The sequence below is a fragment of the Ovis aries genome, chromosome 9 (genome assembly GCF_016772045.2).
Source record: "Ovis aries strain OAR_USU_Benz2616 breed Rambouillet chromosome 9, ARS-UI_Ramb_v3.0, whole genome shotgun sequence".
In the NCBI taxonomy this organism is placed as follows: domain Eukaryota; kingdom Metazoa; phylum Chordata; class Mammalia; order Artiodactyla; family Bovidae; genus Ovis; species Ovis aries.
Genome location: NC_056062.1, coordinates 94,020,610 through 94,043,631, shown reverse-complemented (window position 1 = coordinate 94,043,631; position 23,022 = coordinate 94,020,610). Strand labels below are relative to the sequence as shown.

Sequence of the window (23,022 nt, the reverse complement as noted above, 5' to 3'; positions counted from 1 at the left end):
AGACCCGGGTTTGATCCCCGGGTTGGGAAGATCCCCTGGAGGAGGGATGGCAAACCACCAAAGGTTCTTGCCTGGAGAATCCCATGGACAGGGGGAGCCTGGTGGGCTACGGCCCACAGGGCTATGAAGAGTCAGACACGACTGAGCACAGCCGGGACTGAAGGTGACAGCTCGCACACGCAGAGGTCAGGCGGACGCAGGCAGTCTGTCCTCGGCGCGGGTCCTTATGGCACAGGAGGTCAGGCAAGCCCGCCTGGAGTCTGCCCGTTCCCCTTCCTCCTGCGAGGGCAGGGCTAGCTAAGCCTGAGTCTCCTGCTCCAGCTCAGCAATTCAGATGATTTACCAGGATGCTGTGCGTGACGTGATTTAAGAAACATTGCTCTGGTTTCTTCTACGGAGCAAACTACTCTACAGAGTCCACGTTCTGCCATGTTGATTCAACGTGAAAGGCGTCCTGGGGCCAAGTGAGTCTTCAGATGCAGAAGAAAGTGACACACACACACACAAACGGGTATTGTATGATTCCATTTACACGAAATGTCCAAGACAGGTAAATCTATAGAGACAGGAAGTAGACTGGCGGTCATCTAGGACTACAAGATTGGGGAGTCATTAATGGATGATTAACGGCTATCAGTATTCTTGCCTTGAGAACCCCATGAACAGTAGGAAATTCAAAATGATAGGATACCAAAAGAGGAACTCCCCAGGTCATTAGGTGCCCAATATGCTACTGGAGATCAGTGGAGAAATAACTCCAGAAAGAATGAAGGGATGAAGCCAAAGCAAAAACTATACCCAGCTGTGGATGTGACTGGTGATAGAAGCAAGATTCAATGCTGTAAAGAGCAATATTGCATAGGAACCTGGAATGTCAGGTCCATGAATCAAGGCAAATTGGAAGTGGTCAAACAAGAGGTGGCAAGGGTGAATGTCGACATTCTAGGAATCAGCGAACTAAAATGGACTGGAATGGGTGAATTTAACTCAGATGACCATTATATCTACTACTGCGGGCAGGAATCCCTCAGAAGAAATGGAGTAGCCATCATGGTCAACAAAAGAGTCCGAAATGCAGTACTTGGATGCAGTCTCAAAATGACAGAATGATCTCTGTTCGTCTCCAAAGCAAAGCATTCAATATCAGTAATCCAAGCCTATGCCCCAACCAGTAATGCTGAAGAATCTGAAGTTGAACGGTTTTATGAAGACCTACAAAACCTTTTAGAACTAACACCCAAAAAAGATGTCCTTTTCATTATAGGGGACGGGAATGCAAAAGTAGGAAGTCAAGAAACACCTGGAGTAACAGACAAATTTGGCCTTGGAATGCGGAATGAAGCAGGGCAAAGACTAATAGAGTTTTACCAAGAAAATGCACTGGTCATAGCAAACACCCTCTTCCAACAACACAAGAGAAGACTCTACACATGGACATCACCAGATGGTCAACACCAGAATCAGATTGATTATATTCTTTGCAGCCAAAGATAGAGAAGCTCTATACAGTCAACAAAAACAAGACCAGGAGCTGACTGTGGCTCAGATCATGATCTCCTTATTACCAAATTCAGACTGAAATTGAAGAGAGTAGGCAAAACCGCTAGACCATTCAGGTATGACCTAAATCAAATCCCTTATGATTATACAGTGGAAGTGAGAAACAGATTTAAGGGCCTAGATCTGATAGATAGAGTGCCTGATGAACTATGGAATGAGGGTCGTGACATTGTACAGGAGACAGGGATCCAGACCATCCCCATGGAAAAGAAATGCAAAAAAGTAAAATGGCTGTCTGGGGAGGCCTTACAAATAGCTGTGAAAAGAAGAGAGGCAAAAAGCAAAGGAGAAAAGGAAAGATATAAGTGTCTGAATGCAGAGTTCCAAAGAATAGCAAGAAGAGATAAGAAAGCCTTCTTCAGCGATCAATGCAAAGAAATAAAGAAAAAGAACAGAATGGGAAAGACTAGAGATCTCTTCAAGAAAATTAGAGATACCAAGGGAACATTTCATGCAAAGATGGGCTCGATAAAGGACAGAAATGGTCTGGACCTAACAGAAGCAGAAGATATTCAGAAGAGGTGGCAAGAATACACAGAAGAACTGTACAAAAAAGATCTTCACGACCCAGATAATCATGATGATGTAATCACTAATCTAGAGCCAGACATCTTGGAATGTGAAGTCAAGTGGGCCTCAGAAAGCATCACTTCAAACAAAGCTAGTGGAGGTGATGGAATTCCAGTTGAGCTGTTTCAAATCTTGAAAGATGATGCTGTGAAAGTGCTGCACTCAATATGCCAGCAAATTTGGAAAACTCAGCAGTGGCCACAGGACTGGAAAAGGTCAGTTTTCATTTCAATTCCAAAGAAAGGCAATGCCAAAGAATGCTCAAACTACCGCACAGTTGCACTCATCTCACATGCTAGTTAAGTAATGCTCAAAATTCTGCAAGCCAGGCTTCAGCAATACGTGAACCGTGAACTCCTTGATGTTCAAGCTGGTTTTACAAAAGGTAGAGGAACCAGGGATCAAATTGCCAACATCTGCTGGATCATGGAAAAAGCAAGAGAGTTCCAGAAAAACATCTGTTTCTGCTTTATTGACTGTGCCAAAGCCTTTGACTGTGTGGATCACAATAAATTGTGGAAAATTCTGAAAGAGATGGGAATACAGACCACCTAACCTGCCTCTTGAGGAATATGTATGCAGGTCAGGAAGCAACAGTTAGAACTGGACATGGAACAACAGACTGGTTCCAAATAGGAAAAGGAGCATGTCAAGGCTGTATATTGTCACCCTGCTTATTTAACTTATATGCAGAGTACATCATGAGAAACGCTGGACTGGAAGAAAAGCTGGAATCAAGATTGCCAGGAGAAATCTCAATAACCTCAGATATGCAGATGACACCACCCTTATGGCAGAAAGTGAAGAGGAGCTACAAAGCCTCTTGATGAAAGTGAAAGAGGAGAGTGAAAAAGTTGGCTTAACGCTCAACATTCAGAAAACGAAGATCATGGCATCTGGTCCCATCACTTCATGGGAAATAGATGGGGAAACAGTAGAAACAGTGTCAGACTTTATTTTTTTGGGCTCCAAAATCACTGCAGATGGTGACTGCAGCCATGAAATGAAAAGACGCTTACTCCTAGGAAGAAAAGTTATGAGCAACCTAGATAGTATATTCAAAAGCAGAGACATTACTTTACCGACTAAGGTATGTCTAGTGGAGGCTATGGTTTTTCCTGTGGTCATGTATGGATGTGAGAGTTGGACTGTGAAGAAGGCTGAGCACTGAAAAATTGATGCGTTTGAACTGTGGTGTTGGAGAAGACTCTTGAGAGTCCCTTGGACTGCAAGGAGATCCACCCAGTCCATTCTGAAGGAGATCAGCTCTGGGATTTCTTTGGAAGGAATGATGCTAAAGCTGAAACTCCAGTACTTTGGCCACCTCATGCGAAGAGTTGACTCATTGGAAAAGACTCTGATGCTGGGAGAGATTGGCGGCAAGAGGAGAAGGGGACAATCCAGGATGAGATGGCTGGATGGCATCACAGACTCAATGGACGTTGAGTCTGAGTGAACTCCGGGAGATGGTGATGGACAGGGAGGCCTGGCGTGCTGCGATTCATGGGGTTGCAGAGTGGGACAGGACTGAGCAACTGAACTGAACTGAACCGCTACAATGTTTCGCGTTCTCTTTTTTTAGAGGGACAACCATGTTCTAGAATTGATTGTGGTGATGGTTAACTCTGTGAATACCCTAAAAACCATGACTTGTACCATTTAAATTGAGGAACTGTATGTTATGTGATTTATAGCTCAATGTGGCTGTTAAAAAAAAACCCCAAACAAAAAATAAAACACAGCAATTATTTCCGAGTCAAAACGAATCACGACACAGCTGCTGGCAGCAACATGACCACTCTACCAGAGACACACACAAGAAGAGGGAGTCCTCTGGGGACACTGTGGAGGATACCAGATCTTCCTGGGAGTCCAGCAGCGGGGAAACGCCTCAGGCAGCTGAGAAGCTGTGTGGGTGATCTTGGTAGAGCTGATATCATGCAGAAGCTTAGAGCCATGAGTGCAGGGCTTGTTTGCCTCGTACACCCAGATAACAGATGCTGTGAGGAGGACCCAGGGGAAGAGGATTGCAAGAGAGGCAGGAGCTCAGTGATCCCATTCTTTGAATCATCCATTCATTTCTTTATTCAGAAAATATTTACACGGGGTAAAGGATGTGGCCAAAGTGAAGAAGGCTGACAGCTGGTAACGAGGGAGAGGACAGCTCCCTGGATTGGCTGGTCAGGGAAAGACTCTTTGAAGAGGTGACTTAAAGCTTGGTTCTAAAGGAGGAACTGGGCTTGGAAGATCCACTGAGAAGTGTGTTCTATGCAGTGGACACATGGTGTGTGTGTGTCGTCGTTAAAAAGAATAGGCATGTATTCAGACGATATTAGGAAAGATGGAGCACGCTCTGTGGGAGACAGCTGAATGTGTTTATAGACTGTGATGAAATCAGTAGAGAACAAGCTGAAAGCTAAGGGGATCGTTGATGAAAGAATGTTCCAGAAGACCTGAGAAGAGAGGGATTCTGTTGCATGCAGAATGGAGACTGGACATACAGTTTCCGGTGCCAGGACAGGAAGCAGAGCTCCCTCCTGCTAGTTTCTGTGATCTCTGCTGCTGAAGAGGAGCCGGTCTGCTGAAAGAGAGGCGGCCAGGAGCGGGCTTCGGGTTCTGAGGGGTGGGAAGGACCGTGGAGTGGGCGGGGGGGTGGCCAGGGCTGCGTATAAGGCATCCGGGGGGCCGGGCACCACACCACGGCTGCAGAGCATGCAGGTGCTGGGGCCAGAGGACACACTACGCAGTGTTGTGTGGCTCTCGCAGAGCACAATGCTGGGGCTTTGGAGATGGTCTGACCCTGGTTGGACCGGGAAAGGAACAAACTGAGCAGGAAAGCGAGTTAAGATCGAAACTGACATCAAAGTCTAGACCGGGACATTAAGGAAGGAAGTGATGTCGAGAAGGAGGAAAAAAGCAGGATTCTAATGAGTCAAAAGCCAAACAAGCATAATGGGAAGAAGGGAAGGCATCAGAAGGGAGGTAGTTCCTTGTTATTCTATGGTAGCCCTGTGGTCACACACATTAAAGTACTTGCAAGGATAACAGTAGCTACTTGTCACTGTCAGAAGAAAGGCAAAGGGTTTGACCTACATAATTTCATTTAATTCTCATAGCACATAACATAATCCCCATTTTACTGGTGAGAAAACTGAGGCTTAGTGAGGTTAAATACATTGCTTGCAGTTTATAGCTAGGAAAAAAAAGAAACTGTATCTGTCTGATGACACCAATACCCACGACCACCAGCCAGATACACATTTCTTGCTGTAAAACAGTCTGTGACTCCTGCACCCTCGTGTTAAGAGCTGGTAACCCAGGCCAGTCATAGTAACCCATCAGGCTCGGCAGGATGAAGTCCAAATCCCCTCAAGAGACACAGAAGGTCAGAGTCCAAACCACACCCTCCTCTGTAGTCACAGCCTCCCACGCCCTCTGTTCTCGCCTGCAGGAACTATTTTCAGAAAGGCCTTAGGACAGCTTTCCGACATGATGCTATCCGGGTCAGTGATGTCCTTCTTCCTCTTCTCCTGGCCGAAACCTTCCAGTCCTTCCAGACTGAGTGTGAGTATCAGCCCCTCTCCCCTTGTCTCAGTGGAAAAATCAGAGTGATGCCACTTTCCAGACCAGCTGTCTCCAGAGCATCTCTATAGACCCACACCGCAGCTGTCCTCCTCACACTAAGATTCTGGTACTCTGACTCCTTGTTCAGGGCTCTCTACAGTCTCACAGCCCCTTCCAATTCCATTCAGTATTTCACCATCTGGAAGGGTCCAGAAAAAGGAGGGGAAAAGACTCTGACCAAGGCCAGTGATGGACTCAGAGGAGCCTCAGGGATCCCTGGGCTTGTTCCAGCACTTCAGAGTGGCCAGTCTGGTTCCCGCAGCATCCTTTTAGCAGCTGGCAAAGAGAAGAAATCAGACAATAAAACAATGTAGTCTATGAACTCAAGATATCTGTGGATATCCTTAACTTTTAACACTTTTTTTAAAAAACACTTTCTAACACTTTTATAATCCAAAAATTAGAATGTTGAATAGTTATCTTTGCTCTGTGTTATACATTATAACTATAATAGGTGCTTCTGTGTTATAATTCAGTTAGTGGGGTGGGTCACTCAGTAGGGAGGTGGGTGGTTTGTGGGTGCACCCAGGATGTGGTTGAAAAACCCCCCGCAGATTTCACTTTCTGGTTGGCTGACTGGGCAGATACCTTATTTTTCTGGAGCGGCTTTTTCCTTCTGTGTAGAATGGCAGTCGTAGGAGAGCCTTCCTGGCATTGTTTGGGAGGTCAAATGACAGGCTGATTGTCCACAGCTCTTTGTCAACTGTTGCAGGCTTTAGGGGGAGATAATGGGGGTATTATTTTCCGGAGTGTGAGAGGACCTTATAGGAGGCACTGCCCGCGTTTAACCTGGAAATGCTAATTCAGGGACCTCACCAACCGCGCGGCAGGAAAACCCGGGGAGAGGCCGGGGCCGGATGCAGGAGCAATGGCAAGTCAGACCCCATGGAGTCTCCCTGAACGAGAAACATTACCCCGGCGCGTCGGGGTGGGGGCGGCGGCCCCCGGACGCCCCGTGCGCGCCCGCGGGGCCGCTCCAGGCAAAGGCCGCGCGCGCGCCGGCGGCGGGCTCCCAGTGGGCGCCGGGGCCCCGGGCCGGCGGCCCCGCGCGGGGAGGCCGGGGGGCGGGCGGGCGGCCGGGGGCAGGGCCGGCGGGGCCGCGCGGGGCCGCAGCAGCATGGGCCGCCGCGCCGAGCGGGTAGGTGGGCGCCGGGCCGGCCCGGGCTCCGGCGCCGCCCCGCGCGGGGCGCGAGCGCGGCCCGCCTCCAGCCTGGGCGCCCGGGCGCGGCGGGGAGGGCAGGCGCGCGCGCCGCTGCTGGAGACCCGGCCGCGGGCCCCGGCGGCGGCGGCGGGCTCGGGCGCGGCGGGCTCGGGCTCCGCGGCGCTGCGCCCTGGGGCCGGCCGGGCGCCCCGTGCGCTGCCTGCGGGAGCGGGGAGGCCGGGCTCGGCGCTGGCAGCCGCCGCTTGCGGCGAAGCTCTGGGGGTCCTCCGCTCGGCCCTCCACAGGCCGGGTCCGCGCCCGAGCCGGGCCTCTGTGCCTCTCCCGGGGCGAGCGGGGCCTCTCCTCTGGGAGCGGGGCTGGGGCCGCGGGGCCGGGGCCGCCGTGCGCCGCACGCCCTGGTTTCGCTTTAAGGGCTCACCTCCGATAAGGGCAGGGGACGAAAGCCCCGCTGGCGCCCGGCGGGACGCAGAGGGGGAGGCAGCCCTGGCGCGTGTGGAGGTCGCTCCCCTCCGGCCGGCGGGGCCGGCGACGGGCCGTCCTCCTCACCGCGGCCAGTAGGTGTCTGTCGCCTTTCCGCGCCTCCTCTCCTCAGCCCGTAGGTGTTGGTCTCGTTTCCGCGCTGCTTCTCCTCAGTCCGTAGGTGTCTGTCGCCTTTCCGCGCCTCCTCTCCTCAGCCCGTAGGTGTCTGTCGAGTTTCCGCGCTGCTTCTCCTCAGCCCGTAGGTGTTTGTCGCGTTTCCGTGCTCTTCTCCTCAGCCAGTCAGTGTTTTCGCGTTTCCGCGCTTCCTCGCCTCGGTCATTAGGTGTCTGTCGCCTTTCCGCGCTTCCTCTCCTCAGTCCGTAGGTGTTTGTCGCCTTTCCTCGCTTCCTCTCCTCAGTCCGTAGGTGTTTGTCGCCTTTCCTCGCTTCCTCTCCTCAGTCCGTAGGTGTTTGTCGCCTTTCCGCGCTTCCTCTCCTCAGTCCGTAGGTGTTTGTCGCCTTTCCGCGCTTCCTCTCCTCAGTCCGTAGGTGTTTGTCGCCTTTCCGCGCTTCCTCTCCTCAGTCCGTAGGTGTTTGTCGCCTTTCCGCCCTTCCTCTCCTCAGTCCGTAGGTGTTTGTCGCCTTTCCGCCCTTCCTCTCCTCAGCCAGTAGGTGTTCTTCCCCGCGCTTCCTGTCCGCCGCCTTTCCATGGCTGCCACCCAGCTTCTTGAAAGAGCGGGTGACGCTCACCGTCTCCATGTCCTCTTTCGCTAAGCCGCTCCGTCGGTCCGCCTCTTTGAGACCCCATGGACCACAGCCCGCCAGGCCCCGCTGCCCGGGGGTTCTCCAGGCGAGAGCACGGGAGTGGTTGCGTGCCCTCCTCCAGGGCGTCTTCCCGGCCCCGGGCTCGAACCTGGGCCTCTCACGGCTCCTGCACCGGCGGGCCGCCTCTGCACCACTAGCGGTACCGCGCTCGCCGCGCGGAGGGGCCTCTGCTCTGCCTCTGAGGACGAAGCTTTGCCGGGGCGCCAGAGGCCTCTCGGGGCTCAACCGTGCAGTCGGTTGCCCTCGGCCGTCCCCAGGGCTTCTCTGTGTCATCGTGAGCGTTGGCCATCCTCTCGCTGAAGAACTTTACTGTCCCGGAGCCTTTGATGCCGGCCTCCTGGGCCCCTCTGACCTGTCGCCCTTGACTGCCTCCCTTCAGCAGTGTCGGCGCGTCCCTCTGCTCTCTGTCTTTCCCTTGGTCTCCCTGGGATACCTCATCTACCCCATGGCTTCCCCCACTTCATACACATCTGTAGCCTGTTTGGGCCTTTCTCCTAAATGCCACCCTTCTCTACAGGGTCTCTCCGCTCTGCGGTCTCACGGAGCCTCTTCAAGTCCACGAATTCAGACTGTCTCCCCCCCTCCCCTCCCAGGCCCGCTCCTCTGCCATTGTCCACCGCTCAAATGGGGTCCCTCGTCGTCCAGGCCAGACAGGACAGAGTCACCCTGGACAGAGCCATCATCCCCTTTCATTCGTGACACCTGGTCAGTCCCCAAGTCCTGTCCCCCTCCCTGTCTCACGGGTTTTGCGCACTCGCCGGTGTCTCCAGACCAGCTCCCACTGTTCAGTGTCAGTCCGGACCGCCCCACGTTGACTCCGGTCCCAGCTTTCTGTGAGTCTCATTTGAGACCAGTACTGCCCACCCCCCGGGCGCCCTGTCTTGTCACCGTCCTGTATCAAATGGTCTTTCTAAAATGCAGTGCGATCACGCAGACCTTTTTGGAAGAGTCCACAGTGGGTTCCTGTTTTTTCCTTTGAGAACAGTGCTGATATACACGGGAGCTCTGGGCTTGCCCTTTACCTCTGTCTTCAGTGTGATCTCTTATCAGCCACCCACTCCCTCTCCACGTGTGATGCATGTGTGATGCACACCGTACTCATGCAGTGTGTAAATTCAGGCATGTGAAGCTATTTCCTCACCCTGACTTTCCTCCATGTCCTTCTCTTGGATCTGGTCTGACTTCTGTTTTTTCTTAGACTCGGCTGGCAGCCCCTCTCCTGGAGACCACCCAGGCCATCAGCTCCTTATCCTCCAGCAGGGTGGGTGGTCCTCTCCTTTTCTCCCAGAGCTTCCTCATCTCTTCTGTCAGAGCATTTACCATTCTTTGTTGCAAGCATCTGCTTGCTTGTCTGTCCTCCACTGGTCTGTAGGCTCCTTGAGAGCAGGATCAGCTCTGTCTGTCCTCGCATCCTTTGAGCCTGTTCTCTGGACCCAGGGGGGACACACAATGTATTTATGTGAATTCTTGTGCAGTTGTGGTCAGTGACAATGATCTTCAAGTGATGAATAAGGTGACAGAGATACAATGTATAATAGAACATGTAAAGAATGAAGAATGAATGTCAACCCTGATTATCAGGGACAGGCACACTCTTCCAAGTATTTAACAAGTGAAGGTGTAAACTCTCTGGGTGTTTGAGATAACCCAAGTGAGGTGGACTTCTTTTGTTGTTTTGGCCGTGCAGCAGGTAGGATCTTAGCTCCCTGACCAGGGATCGAACCTGTGCCCCCTGCATTAGAAGCTCAACGTTCCAACCCCCAAGACGGCCAGGGGAGTCTCAAAGTGGGCCTCTAAGAGAGCCCTTTGATAAACTGACATCAAAGAATCAAGCTGGCGTGTTTTGACACCAGAAGCAAGGCTCTGAAGGGACCAGCAGATGAGATGTCTGAGGCCTGCTAGAGTGATGGAGGCTTTGGAGACTAGAGATGAAAAACTTCAGTTTGATTTTCTAAAGAAACACGTGCATTCAGAACTCTGTAGACAGAGTGACAGTGACATCCTAATAGGGAGCTATTTAACTGCAGATTGTTCTTTGAACCTTTTGGAGACACAGTACATTACTGTGAGATTCAAACATACATTACCTTTTAGAAAAAAATGTATCATATACACCACATGGTACTTTTTGTAAACTTTCAGGAGGTTCATCCAAGCCTACTCTTGGGCCCCCTGGCATGGTCATGAACCTCAAGTTCAGAATCTCTAATCAAAGACGTTATTCATTCAGCAGGCATTTGGGAGAGTAGGTGGTGGTCACCAGGAGCCCACTGCCGTCCAAGAATGCACCTTTTCTCTTTTGGGAAGGTCCCGGTGGACTGGGTGCCATTGAACCTGCAGTCACAACGCTGGAGGTCATGTCCCTGCTCGAGCACTTGTGAGCTGCATGACTTTCTCTCTGAGCGGCCATTTCAGTATCTATTAAAAAAGGATAACTAAAATAAAGTTTATGAAAGGATTAACATCTGAAACGTAATTATACTCAGTTTACCTAATCAATTCAAAAACCGTGATTTTAGGAAGGGCCCAGATCTCATGACGTGCTCCTGCGTTAGAAGTATGCGTGTGGGCTGGGTCAATGACTGTCCGAACGCATTCACTAAAGCATAGTCGATCGGCAGATGGACCTCTTTAGAAGGTGTGCTCCTGGGTCCATCTCCACTCCTGTTTTATTCAATATTGTTAATATCCAGGAAGGCATAGCACACTGCTCATGTTTGCTGAGAGACAAGGCTTAATTAAGGATTAGGAATCCAGAAGTTAGCAATAAGTTGTAGTACACTTTGATATTTTATCTTTGTAAGGAGTGTGCAAAAATAGATGCAAGATGTATTGTGCATGGCCAGAATCATTTGCAAATTATTGTGTGTGTGACTCAGAGAGAGCGCGCGTGCTCGAGCACAGAAGAAGGAAAGTTAAAAGACGGAAGTGGTGGCTTCATATACTTACGGTGTAGGGACTTAAATGGACAATACAATCAACCATGAAATTTTCTGCTAAAATAATGTAAGGTTTTATTAAAAGAGGTATGGAATATAGAACATGTAAGGCAATTGTCACTCTAATATGTGTTATGCAGACCACATTTAGAACAATTGTATCTAGTTCTGGGTGCTAGATATGAACTCATTAGCATTTTTTGAGCACATGTATGTATGTGGTGTGGTGGTGGTTTAGTTGCTAAGTTGTCTCCGACTGTTTGCAACCCCGTGGGCTGTAGCCTGCAAGACTCCTCTGTCCATGGGATTTCCCAGGTAAGAATACTGGAGTGGGTTGCCATATATATACATTTTTTTGAACACATATATTGGGCTGGCCAAAAAGTTCATTTGGATTTTTCTGTAAGATGTTATGGAAAAATTATATATGTGTGTGTGTGTGTGTGTGTGTGTGTGTATATAGTACATATATATGTGTGTATGTGTATATATACATATGTGTACACATTCATGTATGCATATATTGGGTGGGCCAAAAAGTTCATTCAAGTTTTTCCGTAACATCTTATAGAAAAATCCATAAAATCCGTCCATGCTGTTAAATATATATATACACACACACACATGTATGTGCACGCTGTGTTCCAATCACTGTGCTTAGATACTGATGATCATGGTGCTAAAAAACAGACTTGTTTTCAGGGTGTTCACAGTATAGGGAAGGTGCTAGATGAACAAGCAGGGGATTTTAACTCGATGTTACACTTGCTATAATAGGGGAAGCTTAGGTCCCTGAGGAACCACTTAAGGGGTTTTGAATTCAGACTTAACGGAATCAGGGTAAACTTTTAGAGGCAATGTTTATATTGAAACCCAGAAGTGAAGTATGGGTTATCGAGGTACAGGTGGTGGAGGGAAGAAGATTCCACGTGTAGGTGAAGTAACTTCGGTGGGACGAAAATCCTGTGCAAGGAACTGAGGGAGGGGCCTGCACCCAGAGTGGGGGGGAGGAGAGAGACAGACCAGAGAGGTGGATGGGCCTAGAACTTCATGCTGCGAGGCTCTGACTGGCCCTCAGAGCAGTAGGGAGCTATTGAAGGTTGTAAGCAGGGCAGTGTCACAGTCAGTTTTGTGGAAAGATCAACATAGTTTGGAAAGATCAATCGGTTTGGAAAGATCAATATAGACAATGAGTTGGAGGGATGGTCAATGAGAGAGAGAAAGAAGAGGGGGGAAACGGCTTAGGAGGAATCACTGTGGTATAAGCAAGAAGGGATGGTGGCTCCAACCAAGATGGTAGCAGGCAGATGAGAAGAGAGGGGCAGTTTCAAAGCTCATTAGGAGCTGGAACGCAAGGAGCGCCACACATCGCGCTGCTGTAGGGACGGCTGCAGGACGTTTAACCCGCAGAGAAGTCCAGGGAGCCTCTTCAGCTGTCTCTACGTCTTCCGCTCTCCTGGAAGAAAGCTTAGACTGTGCTTGTCTGTCCAAGATGGCAGCCATGGGCCAAATGGGTGGGAGATACAGAGAGATAAACGTCAGCTCGGTACAATGAAGAACTTTCTAACAGAGCTGGTCCAAGGCAGTGTGTTCTTTGCCACAGAGATGTTTAAACAAAGGCTTGATAAATATTCTAGGGAAAGTTGCAGAGGTAGGGATGGGGTGGTCAAGCTGGAGGGCATTAACATTTCTTATCAACTCCAAGATTCTAAGGTTCTGGGTATGGAGTTCAGATATCTTGCTTAGCTTGGCATTTAAGGCCCACTGGGACCCTGCCATAGGTAGGACAGCCATATGCCCTGGTTTCCCTGCGTCTTTCTAGTGAATGCCTGTCACCTCCTAGTAGCTATTAAGAGCACTCAGTGTTCCCTCTCAAAAGTCTTCGTCTGATAAGTTTTTGTGATCGTGCATCTCTTGACTCGGTATTCCTGCCTTGTCCCCCGGCATCCTGTTAGACACCCTAAGAACCAGGCATACTGGACTTTTGTTACTCCCAGAGGAGACCTAGCATTCTGTTGCATGTTGGTTCACTCAAGCCATTTCCTCTGTCAGGAGTACCCCTCTTTATATCCTAGATACCTTACTGAGAAGATACTTTTTCATAAAGGCCTAACCTAAACGCGCTTCCCAGGTGGTTCAGCAATTAAGTATTCACCTGCAATGCGGGAGGCCCGGGTTCGATCCCCGGGTCGGGAAGATGCCCTGGAGTAGGAAATGGCACCCCACTCCAGTGTTCTTGCCTGGAGTATCCCATGGACGGAGGAGCCTGGTGGGCTGCTGTCCACAGGGTCCCAAAAGAGTTGGACGCAACTGAGCGACTAAACAACAGAAACAGCCTAAATCAAATGCTGAGTCCTTCATCCAGCTTTCTGGTCATTTTGTAAGCTGCATTGTAGTGCTAAGTGCTGCGTTGCGCTAAGTCGCTTCAGCCTGACTCTTTGTGACCCTATGGGCCGTGGCCTGCCAGGCTCCTCTGTCCATGGGACTCTCCAGGCAGGAACGCTGGAGTGGATTGCTGATAGCGGTAAGTGTCAGGACATAGTGATTTTTATGCGTTTTTGGCTTTTCACTTTTTAATGGGAGTGTAGTGGCTTTACCACGTCGTGCCAGTCTCTGCCGTATGGCGCATGAGGCGCTTGTGTGCATCCATCTATTCCCTTCCCCGTAAACGTCCCTCCCGCCCCAGCCTGCGGCTCCAGGTCACTGCAGGGCACCGAGCTGAGTTCCCTGTGCTGTATGGCAGCTTCCCACCAGTTAACCTAGTTTATACCTGGAAGTGTATCTTTATACATATTTGACCTCCCTCTGTTATCCCCTAGAAGTCTAGTACAAAGACCTGAGAAAAATAGTCACCCAGTGGTATGAATTATACAATGTTTAAGGCAGTAACCTTTCAGAAGAAAATTCTCATTTATTAAAAAAGTCATATTTTCATTTTATGATTTATGCATTTTGTAGAAAAAATTTAATAAGGGGAGTAACAGGGAAAAAATTGTCTATAATCTTAGTACCTAGAAACCAGCATATTAACATGTCAGTGAATATCCCTTCTATATTCTTTTATGCACAGGTAGTCTTAAAATTGGAATCACGAGTATCCTTCTATAGCCTGCTTTTCAGTAAAGCTGAAAATTGTTTTACTCCATGTCACTGTATGTTTTCAAACACACGGTCCTCCGTGGGTGCTGACTTCTGCTCCATTCTGTAGTGTCTCCTGCTCTGCTTAACTAACTCCTCCCGGGGGACATCAGGTTGTTTCCGTCTTTCAGTGTTGCCAGGAATGCTTTGACGACCATCTGAGATGTACATCTTGTGCCCATACATCCATTCTGTGAGGGACATTTACATTTTGTAAAATTGCAAGACAGTTGATGACCAAAAACTGATACTGAGTTGCTTAGAAAACATGCATTTAAACAGGGTCTAATTCAACTTAAAAACTTCATTTCTCCTCTATGTTATATAAATCTGTTGTATATGAGACTTTATGTGTGTGTGCCTATGTCTCCACTTCTCAGTCCTCTAACTTAATGAAGGAATCTGATTTTAAAATGTGTCAGCAATCGTGGGCTTGATGCAGAAGTGAGATATAACCAGTAAATATATTTCTTGAATGAAGAATTGAGAGTTTGAAATCTAAAAACTTTAGCATCTCTCCATCAGTGTGACACATTTTTATTTCCAAGCTAAATATAAGGAAAGTGATGACACGTACGTTACGGGATAAAGAGAGATCTCGGAAAAGAGAAACACTGCCTGATATTCTGGTGTCTGGAAAAGACACGTGACCAGGGTCTTAGACTTTCACTCTAAAGAGAATAACTAATCTCCTTAGACACTCAACAAGCAGGTATATCTCCACTGTAGAGTGAAATGTTTTCATATGAGAAGTAAGTCTTGGTTGGGAAACACTGTGAATCAGTTTGGTGACTTTTTAACAAAATAAATGAAAGATCTTGTCATGGATTGAATGGTATCTGTCCCCCACCCCTTGAAGTCCTGACCCCTAATGCTTGTAAATGTGACTTTATTTGAAGATAAGTTCTATATTAGTCAGTTCAGTTCAGTTGCTCAGTCATGTCCGACTCTTTGCGACCCCATGAACCACAGCACGCCAGGCCTCCCTGTCCATCACCAACTCCCAGAGTCCACCCAAACCCATGACCATTGAGTCAGTGATGCCATCCAGCCATCTCATCCTCTGTTGTCCCCTTCTCCTCCTGCCCTCAATCTTTCCGAGCATCAGAGTCTTTTCAAATGAGTCAGCTCTTTGTATCAGGTGGCCAAAGTATTGGAGTTTCAGCTTCAACATCAGTCCTTCCAATGAGTATTCTGGACTGATTTCCTTTAGGATGGACTGGTTGGATCTCCTTGCTGTTCAAGGGACTCTCAAGAGTCTTCTCCAACACCACAGTTCAAAAGCATCAATTCTTCATCACTCAGCTTTCTTTATAGTCCAACTCTCACATCCATACATGACTACTGGAAAAACTATAGCTTTGACTAGGTGGGCCTTTGTTGGCCTTTGTTGGGCTTTTTAATATGCTGTCTATATTTGTCATAGCTTTTCTTCCAAGGAGTAAGTGTCTTTTAATTTCATGCTGTAGTCACCATCTGCAGTGATTTTGGAGCCCTAAAAAATAAAATATGTCGCTGTTTCCATTGCTTCCCCATCTATTTGCCATGATGTGATGGGACCAGATGCCATGATGTTAGTTTTCTGAATGTTGAGTTTTAAGCCAACTTTTTCACTCTCCTCTTTCACTTTCATCAAGAGGCTCTTTAGTTCTTTACTTTCTGCCATTAGGGTGGTGTCATCTGCATATCTGAGGTTATTGATATTTCTCCTGACAATCTTGATTCCAGCTTGTGCTTCTTCCAGCCCAGCATTTCTCATGATGTACTCTGCATAGAAGTTAAATAAGCAGCCTTGACGCTGTGACAATATACAGCCTTGATGTACTCCTTTCCTGATTTGGAACCAGTCTGTTGTTCCACGTCCAGTTCCAGCTGTTGCTTCCTGACCTGTGTACAGATTTCTCAGGAGGCAGGTCAGGTGGTCTGGTATTCCTATCTTTTTAAGAATTTTCCATGCATATGGACTGGCTCAAAAGTTCATTTGCATTTTTCCGTTATAGCTTCTATGGATAAACTTGAATGAACTCACTGGCCAACTATATATAAATAGTTGAGAGATTCATTATAAAAATCGACTCACCCAAGGATGGAGGCTGAGAAGATCATTCATGTATTGTCTGCGAGCTGAAGGGCCAGAAACTGGTGGTGCAATTTACTTTTAGTCCAGGGAATTGCAGGGCTAATGGTGTAAGTCCCAGTCTGAACCCCCAGGTTTGAGAACCAGGAGCACTGATATTGAGGAAGAAGATGGATGCCCCAAATCAAGCAAAAAGAGCAAATTCACTCTTTGTCCCTCTTTTTTTCTGTTCAAGCCCCAGTGTATGAAGTGGTCCAAATCAATATTGTTGAAGATAATCTTTACTAAACCAATTCAAATGCTCAGCTCTTCCAGGAACACCCTCACAGACACCTGGAGAAATGTACTGCCACCTATAGGGGTGTCCCTTAGCCCAGTCACATCAGTTAACCATCATAAGGATCTTTATAGAGGTAATCAAAGTAAGGTCCAGTGGGCTGTCACCCACTGTGACTGCCATCCTTGTAAAAAGGGGAAATTTGACACAGAGATAGGGAGGAAGGTGATGAGAAGAGACCCAGAGAGAAGATGGCCGTCCTCGGAGCCGAGAGGAGGGGGCGGGATCAGACCCTAGAGGGACCCAACCCTCTGGCACCTTGGTTTTGGGCATCTAAGCTTCCAGCCCTGAGACACAATAATTTCTGTTATTTAAGTCAGCTGGTTTGTGATACTTTGTTATGGCTTAATACAGATTTAACACCAATTTCATGAATGCATAATTCCCTTGGTGTGGTTTCAGCAGATAACAGCAACGCAACATTATTCTGCTCTTCCGTCACCAGAGATGATGGTGTTGTCCCTAGGCATGACAGCAGATGGAATGTCACTGTGTCAGTCAACAAAGCATTTTCTAACTGATCTCCTTTGACCCTGACTGTAACAGATGAGCGTTCTTTTCCTTTCTCTGGCCTTGCCACATGGCCTGCAGGCTCTTAGTTCCCCAACCAGGGACTGAACCTGGGCCCCTGCATTGGGAGCGGGGCATCTTAACCACTGGACCACCAGGGTAGTGCCGAGATGAGCGTAGGAACAGAGGTTCAGAGAGGCCAAGTGAATTATTCAAAGTTGCACAGTTCGGAAGCGGTAGACCTGCAACTCAAATATTGGCCTTTGGATACTAAATACCATACAATTTTAGAGAAAACATGATGCTTTTCACCTTTGTGGACATGCCGAATATCATCTTCCCTCTTTAGAATTTGAAAAGACTTTGAGTTGTGGCATACTGAGCGAGATTTTTTTTCTTTCTTCTCCTAAATCCCCTGAGAATGATTGAATAATCCCACTTGTTGGAAGACCTCCGATGGCTGAAGACACCTACTCCACCCATGTCTTCATTATCAAATATTTATCAGGAATTTAGGCGCCTGTGTTTATGTGCACAGAATATCTCTTCTCCACTCAGAAGCTTTGTTTACTGACAAAATGGACTTTCTTGGGACCCAGTTTGATTACTGACAAATCCAACTGCAAAACTTTGTACATGTTGGATATAATTGAGTTTTTCCATCATTAATTCTGCTCAGATATTAATTCAACATCGTGACGTGAGGCACGCCAAACAATTTCCAGGAAGCTGCCTGACTTTAGTCAGCGGGAACAAATGCGAGATTATTGCCCTTTTTCCTTGGGTGACCTAAGCTTGTTCTTGGCACCCGTGAGTGCAAAGCACTGGTTGTCTTAGTGTTTCAGTGGCTTCTACCCAGGGGACTTATTAGTTTTGAACCTTGGGGATAATTCCTGAAGAATGTAATTCTTTTCCTCCCTGAAAGAACAAAATGTTGCTTGTGTTGAGCTATTCTTGTTATGGGATAAAACCAGCAGTTCCCAAATTATGGCATCATAAAGGTCTGTAGGTCAGGCTGTCAGATTCAGGAAAAGACAAGCAAACCAAAACAGACAACAGCAACCCTTCCTACCCCGCTCCCAGGATGTCCCAGTTAAATTTCAATTGCAAATAAACAAGAAATACTCTTAGTATAAATATGTCCCCAATACTGAAAATACTAAAAAAAAAAAAAATTGTCTCTGGCAACCTTACCTGTAAAATTATATTGGGGGTAGAGTACTGATAAATTATCAGTGTTTCAAAAGTCTATGAAAACTGTCCATTTACCTAAGTGAGACTTGAGAGTTCCCTGACAATTTTAAATTCCTTGATTTTGGTTGGGATTTTCTTGAACCCAGCTCCAAAGCACCGGTCATCTCACGCTGAAACCATAATTATACTACCATTTTTGATGACTTGTATTCCAGGGATCATGCAAAGTACATATATTATCTCATGTCATCCTCAAAATCAGAGGCTGGAGAACCATAGCCTGCAGCCACATCTGAGCACTGCTTATTTTGTAAATAAAATTTTGTTGAAACACAGTTACCTCCTTGTTTTCTGTATAGTTTGGGGCTGCTTTGATGTTACAGCAATTTGAGTAGTTGAGATAGATCATTGTATGGCCCACAAGACCTAAAATATTGATTATTTGGCCCCTTACAGGAAAAGTTTGCATACAAAACCGTCCTTTGAAGGAGTTGCCTGTGTTCTCATTTTTAGAATGACAGCATAGAGACCCGCAGGGTTCGTAATTGGGTGAATTCTCACAGGCTCCCCTGGTGGCTCAGTGGTAAAGAATTCGCTTGCCAGTGCAGGAGACAAAGAAGGTGTGGATCAAATCCCTGGGTGGGGACAGTCCCCTGGAGGAGAGAGTGGCTTCCCACAGCATTCTTGCCTGGAGAACCCCAGGGACAGAGGAGCCGAGCCCACGGGGTCGCAAAGAGTCAGACACGACAGAGCACCTGAGTGCGCCTGCACATGAGGTCTTGTCACTCTAAGAATTCAAACCCAGTCCTGTCGAGTTCCACAACTTCTGCTCTGACTGTAGCTGGCCCTGGGGCTGATGGTCAGTTATGTGTATCCTTAAATGGGTTTAACAATGGGGAAACTGATTTCTGATTTCTTATTGAATACTGTCCATCTCAAAGACAAGCCAGATTACATGGGGTAGTGGTTAAGCAGCCAGGCTCTGGAGCCACATTGCTTAAGCCCCAGATCAACCCCTTTATTTCTCTGTATCTCAGTTTCTGTCCCTGTGCATTACAGAGGGTGATAACACCTATATGCATGACTGTTACTGGGGTTAAGTGAGACGATGTCTGAAAAATGGGAAGAGCATTTGACGTATGGGTCACAGGGCATTTATTGTTTTTATTTCAAATTATTACTTCAAAATAAGGGTGAAATAAAGAGTCTGGAAAAGTTGGGAGCATTTGCCATGGTTGGTTGACAGAGCAGCTCAGCCAGATGGCTCGGAGAGCACGGGGGCCTCTGCTTGTCAGATCCCAGCGAGGAGAGACAGCCGTCTGGCTTCTTCATGTCGGCGTGTCTCATTTTATTTGCTCTACGGTGCTTCAGAGATAACTGAAAGTTTGTAGCGACTCTGTGTGGAACTAGTCAACGGGCACCATTTTTCCAACAGCATTTGCTCAGCTTGTGTCTCTGTGTCTCATTCTGGTATTCTTGCAGTATTTCAGGCTTTCTTGTTATTGCTGTATTTGTTATGTGATCTATGATCAGGGATCTTTGATGTTACTGTTGCAAAAAGATTATGACTTGCGGATTGCTCAGGTGACAGCATTAGCAATTGTGTGTTTTTTAAGGTAATTATTTATTTTTGAGTGCACTGGGTCTTTGTTGCCGCTGGGGGCCTTTCTCTGGTTGCATGGAGCAGGGACTGCTCTTCACTGCGGTGCACAGGCTCAGTACTGAAGCTCTCAGGTCCTGGACCGTGGGCTTCAGGAGCTGTGGCCCTCGGGCTTAGTTGCTCTGGGATATGTGGGATCTTCTCAGACCAGGGATCAAACCCATGTCCCCTGCATTGCCCGGAGGATCCTTAACCACTAGACCACCAGGGAATTCCAGTCATAATGTATTTTTAAACTAAGATAAGCACACTGATCTTTTCCCTTTTATTATTTTACTTATTTGCCTGTGCCGCACAGCAGGTGGGATCTTAGTTTCCCAACTGGGGATCAAACACAGGCCCTGCAGTGAAAGTGCTGAGTCCTAACACCTGGATTGCCAGGTAATTCCCAGTACACTGATTTTCAGATATAATACTATTGCAGACTTGATGGGCTATGGGAGAGTGTCAGCACCGTTTTTATTTGCACCGGGAAACTAAACAGTTTCTGTGACTTGCTTTATTGAGATATTTGCTTTGTTGCAGTGGTCTGGAACCAAACCCACAGTATCTTTGAGGTCTGCTGGTAAGAGCTGTCTTTGTTCTGAGCACGCCTTGTAGCGCTTGGTTGGCCATGTTTGCCTTGGGAAGGCGTGTTGTGAGATGTTACAGCATGTTCATCCAGTGCTCATTGGACCTTAAACCCCTTATTACTATTACCCTGGATATTTATAGTCCTAATATCCACTGCCAGTGGCTCCAAATTGACTAAAAATAGAGCCAGGCTGCCAGAGAATGACCTTCCTATATAACACAAGACAGGCAATTGTCCTCAGAAACATCTCAATCTGTAAATTAACCTCAGGAAAAAGCTGGAAAAAAATAAGTTTTTCCTCACCCTCCAAAGTATATTTTGTGTATGGAGGCACTATGAATAAAATCTTTATACAGAGCATGCTAAATACATTAGAATAGTTTTGATCTTTAGAGGAGATTAGGAGATAAAGTTGTTCCCTGAGAGTAGTGGGAGTGGAAAGGCTTGAAAAGACTGGAAAAATTTGCAACATTATATACAAACTATTCAAGGGTTAAGTCAATGTGTAGTAACTAAAGACATGGCCAAAATTCTCCAAGCCAGGCTTCAACAGTACATGAACCAAGAACTCCCAGATGTTCAAGCTGGATTTAGAAAAGGCAGAGGAACCAGAGATCAAATTGCCAACATCCGTTGGATCATAGAGAAAGCAAGAGAATTCCAAAAAAATATTTGCTTCATTGACTACATTAAAGCCTTTGACTGTGTGGATCACAACAAACTGTGGAAAATTCTTAAAGAGATGGGAAATACCAGACCACCTTACCAGCCTCCTGCAAAACCTGTATGCAGGTCAGGAAGCAACAATTAGAACTGGACATGGAACAATGGACTGGTTCCAAATTGGGAAAGGAGTACGTCAAGGCTGTATATTGTCACCCTGCCTATTTAACTTATATGCAGAGTACATCATGAGAAATGCCGGGCTGGAGGAAGCACAAGCTGGAATCAGATACTGGGAGAAATACTAACAACCTCAGATATGCAGATGACACCACCCTTATGGCAGAAAGTGAAGAAGAACTAAAGAGCCTCTTGATGAAAGTGAAAGAGGAGAGTGAAAAAGTTGGCTTAAAGCTCAACATTCAAAAAACTAAGATCATGGCATCCGGTCCCATCACTTCATGGTGAATAGATGGCGAAACAATGGAAACAATAAAGATGTCAGACTTTATTTTCTTGGGCTCCAAAATAACTGCAGTTGGTGATTGCAGCATGAAATTAAAAGATGCTTGCTCCTTGGAAGAAAAACGTTGACAAACCTAGACTGCATATTAAAAAGTAGAGTCATTACTTTGCTGACAAAGGTCCATATAGTCAAAGCTATGGTTTTTGCAGTAGTCCTGTATGGTTGTGAGAATCAGACCATAAAGAAGACTGAGTACTGAAGAATTGATGCTTTTGAACTGTGGTGTTGGAGAAGACTCTTGAGAGCCCCTTGGACAGCAAGGAGATCAAACCAGTCAATTCTTAAGGAAATCAGTCGTGAATATTCATTGGAAGGGCTCATACTGAAGCTGAAACTCCAACGCTTTGGCCACTTGATGCGAAGAACCAACTCATTGGAAAAGACCCTGATGCTGGGAAAGATTGAAGGGGGGAGGAGAAGGGGATGACAGAGGATGAGATGGTTGGATGATATCACTGTCTCAATGAACGTAAATTTGAGGAAGCTCCAGGAGATGGTGGAGGACAGGGAGGCCTGGCGTGCTGCAGTTTGTGGTATCACAAAGAATTGGACACAACCGAGTGCCTGAATAACAAAAGCATGGCCAAGACTGCTGCAGACTTCGCTTTGCAGAAATGAAGGGGCGTGAGTGCGCACGGCAGTTATCAGCAGGGTTTTGCAATTTCCTGCTGTGTCTTAGGGGCTTCCCTGGGGGCTTAGTGGTAAAGAATCTGCCTGCCAATCCAGGAGACACAAGTTTGATCCTTGATCTAGGGAGACCCCCTGGAGAAGGAAATGGCAACCCACTCCAGTATTCTTGCCTGGAGAATCCCATGGAGGGAGGGGACTGGCGGGCTACAGTCCACGGAGTTGCAAAAGAGTCGGACATGACTTTGCCCCTAAACAACAAAGAGTGTCTTGGGTTCATGGAACAGAAGCCAGAAAGTAGCATTATTTGTCTAGGGCTGGGATTTTGCCATCCTCTAGGATTTAGAAAATTCTTGAGAACTCTGGCCGTAGAGGCGGAGGGAGAAGGCCCTGGCAACCTTGCTGCCATTTTACAGCAAATGAAGCTGCCAGACTGCCGCCCGGCCCCTCTTCCCCTGCGTCTCGGTTCCCCACAGTCGGGTACGCCTCCCTTCCCCTCTCTTCAGAGGCTTCTTCCTTTGTTAACCTGCTGAACCAACAGTAACTGTGTGCCAGGCTCTGGGGGCAAGAGCGAAGAG

At 47.4% G+C, this 23,022-nt stretch overlaps 1 protein-coding gene and 1 long non-coding RNA gene across 22 annotated transcripts in view; one reads left to right on the top strand and one right to left on the bottom strand.

The window, feature by feature from the left end:
* The window catches only part of ENPP2 (ectonucleotide pyrophosphatase/phosphodiesterase 2), a 155,270-nt gene that overhangs the window by 13,479 nt on the left and 118,769 nt on the right, over positions 1 to 23,022 (top strand). For 8 of the 20 annotated variants that reach the window (XM_060393997.1, XM_060393995.1, XM_060393993.1 and 5 more), the window contains exon 1: positions 5,593 to 6,625. The exons of 4 other annotated variants lie outside the window; for them this stretch is intronic. In XM_060393997.1, the coding sequence (XP_060249980.1) occupies positions 6,550 to 6,625 (76 nt within the window). In that variant the 5' untranslated portion in view covers positions 5,593 to 6,549. Of the gene's footprint in view, positions 1 to 5,592; positions 6,893 to 23,022 lie in introns of those variants that run through there. 8 more of the 20 variants (XM_042254534.1, XM_042254531.1, XM_042254530.1 and 5 more) reach the window with 2 other exon arrangements.
* LOC105611737 (uncharacterized) lies at positions 5,214 to 6,810 on the bottom strand. 2 transcript variants are annotated; one of them, XR_006060890.2, is made up of 3 exons: positions 6,571 to 6,810; positions 6,343 to 6,467; positions 5,214 to 6,030 (listed from the first exon to the last, which is right to left on the bottom strand). It is a non-coding gene; the product is annotated as an uncharacterized LOC105611737 (long non-coding RNA). The 2 variants fall into 2 exon arrangements; XR_009595097.1 differs by having other exon boundaries at positions 6,343 to 6,810.